This window comes from Brugia malayi (assembly GCF_000002995.4).
Source record: "Brugia malayi strain FR3 genome assembly, contig: Bm_v4_Chr4_scaffold_001, whole genome shotgun sequence".
In the NCBI taxonomy this organism is placed as follows: domain Eukaryota; kingdom Metazoa; phylum Nematoda; class Chromadorea; order Rhabditida; family Onchocercidae; genus Brugia; species Brugia malayi.
In genome coordinates this window covers 12,299,627-12,301,772 of record NW_025062478.1, presented here as the reverse complement: position 1 = coordinate 12,301,772, position 2,146 = coordinate 12,299,627, and the positions used below count along the sequence as shown (strand labels likewise).

The 2,146-nt window shown below is 36.1% G+C and overlaps 1 protein-coding gene across 1 annotated transcript; it reads left to right on the top strand.

Annotated features, from left to right (window-relative positions):
- Window positions 1-300: 300 nt before the first annotated feature.
- On the top strand, window positions 301-1,044 carry Bm17832 (Uncharacterized protein; the record flags this gene model as incomplete). The annotated part of the gene is made up of 2 exons (XM_043082523.1): window positions 301-872; window positions 942-1,044. The coding sequence occupies 2 exons, from the start codon at window positions 301-303 to the stop codon at window positions 1,042-1,044; spliced, it is 675 nt and encodes a 224-aa protein (XP_042938457.1).
- Between the last annotated feature and the right edge of the window lie 1,102 nt (window positions 1,045-2,146).

Here is a 2,146-nt window from a genome sequence, read left to right as displayed (position 1 = left end):
TTTGTTTACATAGTTCTAATGCTTCTGATCAATTTTGGCTCCAAATGTTCTTGAAGGACGGACGGATGAACGGATGGATGATAGTTGGATGATTGGATGGTTGGATAGTTGATAGTTGGATGGTTGATAGTTGGATGGTTGATAGTTGGATGGTTGATAGTTGGATGGTTGATAGTTGGATGGTTGATAGTTGGATGGTTGATAGTTGGATGGTTGATAGTTGGATGGTTGATAGTTGGATGGTTGGATGGTTGATAATTGGATGGTTGATAGTTGGATGGTAGGATGGTTGATAATTGGATGGTTGATAGTTGGATGGTTGATAGTTGGATGGTTGATAGTTGGATGGTTGATAGTTGGATGGTTGATAGTTGGATGGTTGATAGTTGGATGGTTGATAGTTGGATGGTTGATAGTTGGATGGTTGATAGTTGGATGGTTGATAGTTGGATGGTTGATAGTTGGATGGTTGATAGTTGGATGGTTGATAGTTGGATGGTTGATAGTTGGATGGTTGATAGTTGGATGGTTGATAGTTGGATGGTTGATAGTTGGATGGTTGATAGTTGGATGGTTGATAGTTGGATGGTTGATAGTTGGATGGTTGATAGTTGGATGGTTGATAGTTGGATGGTTGATAGTTGGATGGTTGATAGTTGGATGGTTGATAGTTGGATGGTTGATAGTTGGATGGTTGATAGTTGGATGGTTGATATTGGATGGTTGATAGTTGGATGGTTGATAGTTGGATGGTTGATAGTTGGATGGTTGATAGTTGGATGGTTGATAGTTGGATGGTTGATAGTTGGATGGTTGATAGTTGGATGGTTGATAGTTGGATGGTTGATAGTTGGATGGTTGATAGTTGGATGGTAGGATGGTTGATAATTGGATGGTTGATAGTTGGATGGTAGGATGGTTGATAATTGGATGGTTGATAGTTGGATGGTTGATAGTTGGATGGTTGATAGTTGGATGGTTGATAGTTGGATGGTTGATAGTTGGATGGTAGGATGGTTGATAATTGGATGGTTGGATGGTTGATAGTTGGATGGTAGGATGGTTGATAATTGGATGGTTGGATGGTTGATAGTTGGATGGTTGATAGTTGGATGGTTGATAGTTGGATGGTTGATAGTTGGATGGTAGGATGGTTGATAATTGGATGGTTGGATGGTTGATAGTTGGATGGTTGATAGTTGGATGGTTGATAGTTGGATGGTTGATAGTTGGATGGTTGATAGTTGGATGGTTGATAGTTGGATCATTTCGCGCTTTCAAACTCTATGAAAATTCTCAGCTTTATAATATACATACATATATATGTATATACTTTTTCTTCTTTTTTTTTTTCCTACTGCTCAATGTTTGTCAAATGGGCATTCATCCGGACATTTGCACATTTTCCTGTATGCAAAAAAAAAAAAAAAAACCTTCGATACAGACGACGAACACTCTCGTTGCACAAACTCATCACCAGCTAGTCTCGTCTCAAAAAATTTCCGGTCTTTTATCATTTTACTATTCATCAACTTCTCTTCACTATTCTTCTCAATCTCCTATGCAATCATTATCGGATAGTTACTGGTTTTTTTCACTGTAATCGAATATCTATCTATCTATTTGTTAATGTTACACTTTTTGCAAAAAGTTGAATAAGGTTTTAAATTTTTGAAAGTGTTGAAAATGGGTTATCTTACTATTTAGCTAATAGCAAATAAGCAAAGAGAACAGAAAAGAATGTAAATAAGTAATTCAAGTTTTCAGAATGAGAATTTTTTGCTAATTCTTTAGCCAATTACTAAATAATATATAAGAATTGTACGAATGTATAACTATCACTGAATACGACATTTATACTTTTAAACTTAATTAATTGTTATCATATTAAGGTATAGTATATTTAGTGAACATTGAGATCAAACTTGATGATAGCAAACTGATAGATAACAGAACGATAATATGAAAATGAAAGAAAACAAACGAAAACGAAGTGTCATACTCTGTCATCGTTTCCTGTTCTTCGGGTGACAAACTCAAACACTACTAGTGTGTATGTGTGTGCATGTATGTATGTGTGGGTACAAGGCTGGACAAATAATACAAAAAGTACAGACTGAAGATAGGGATGTGTGTTTACCTTAGC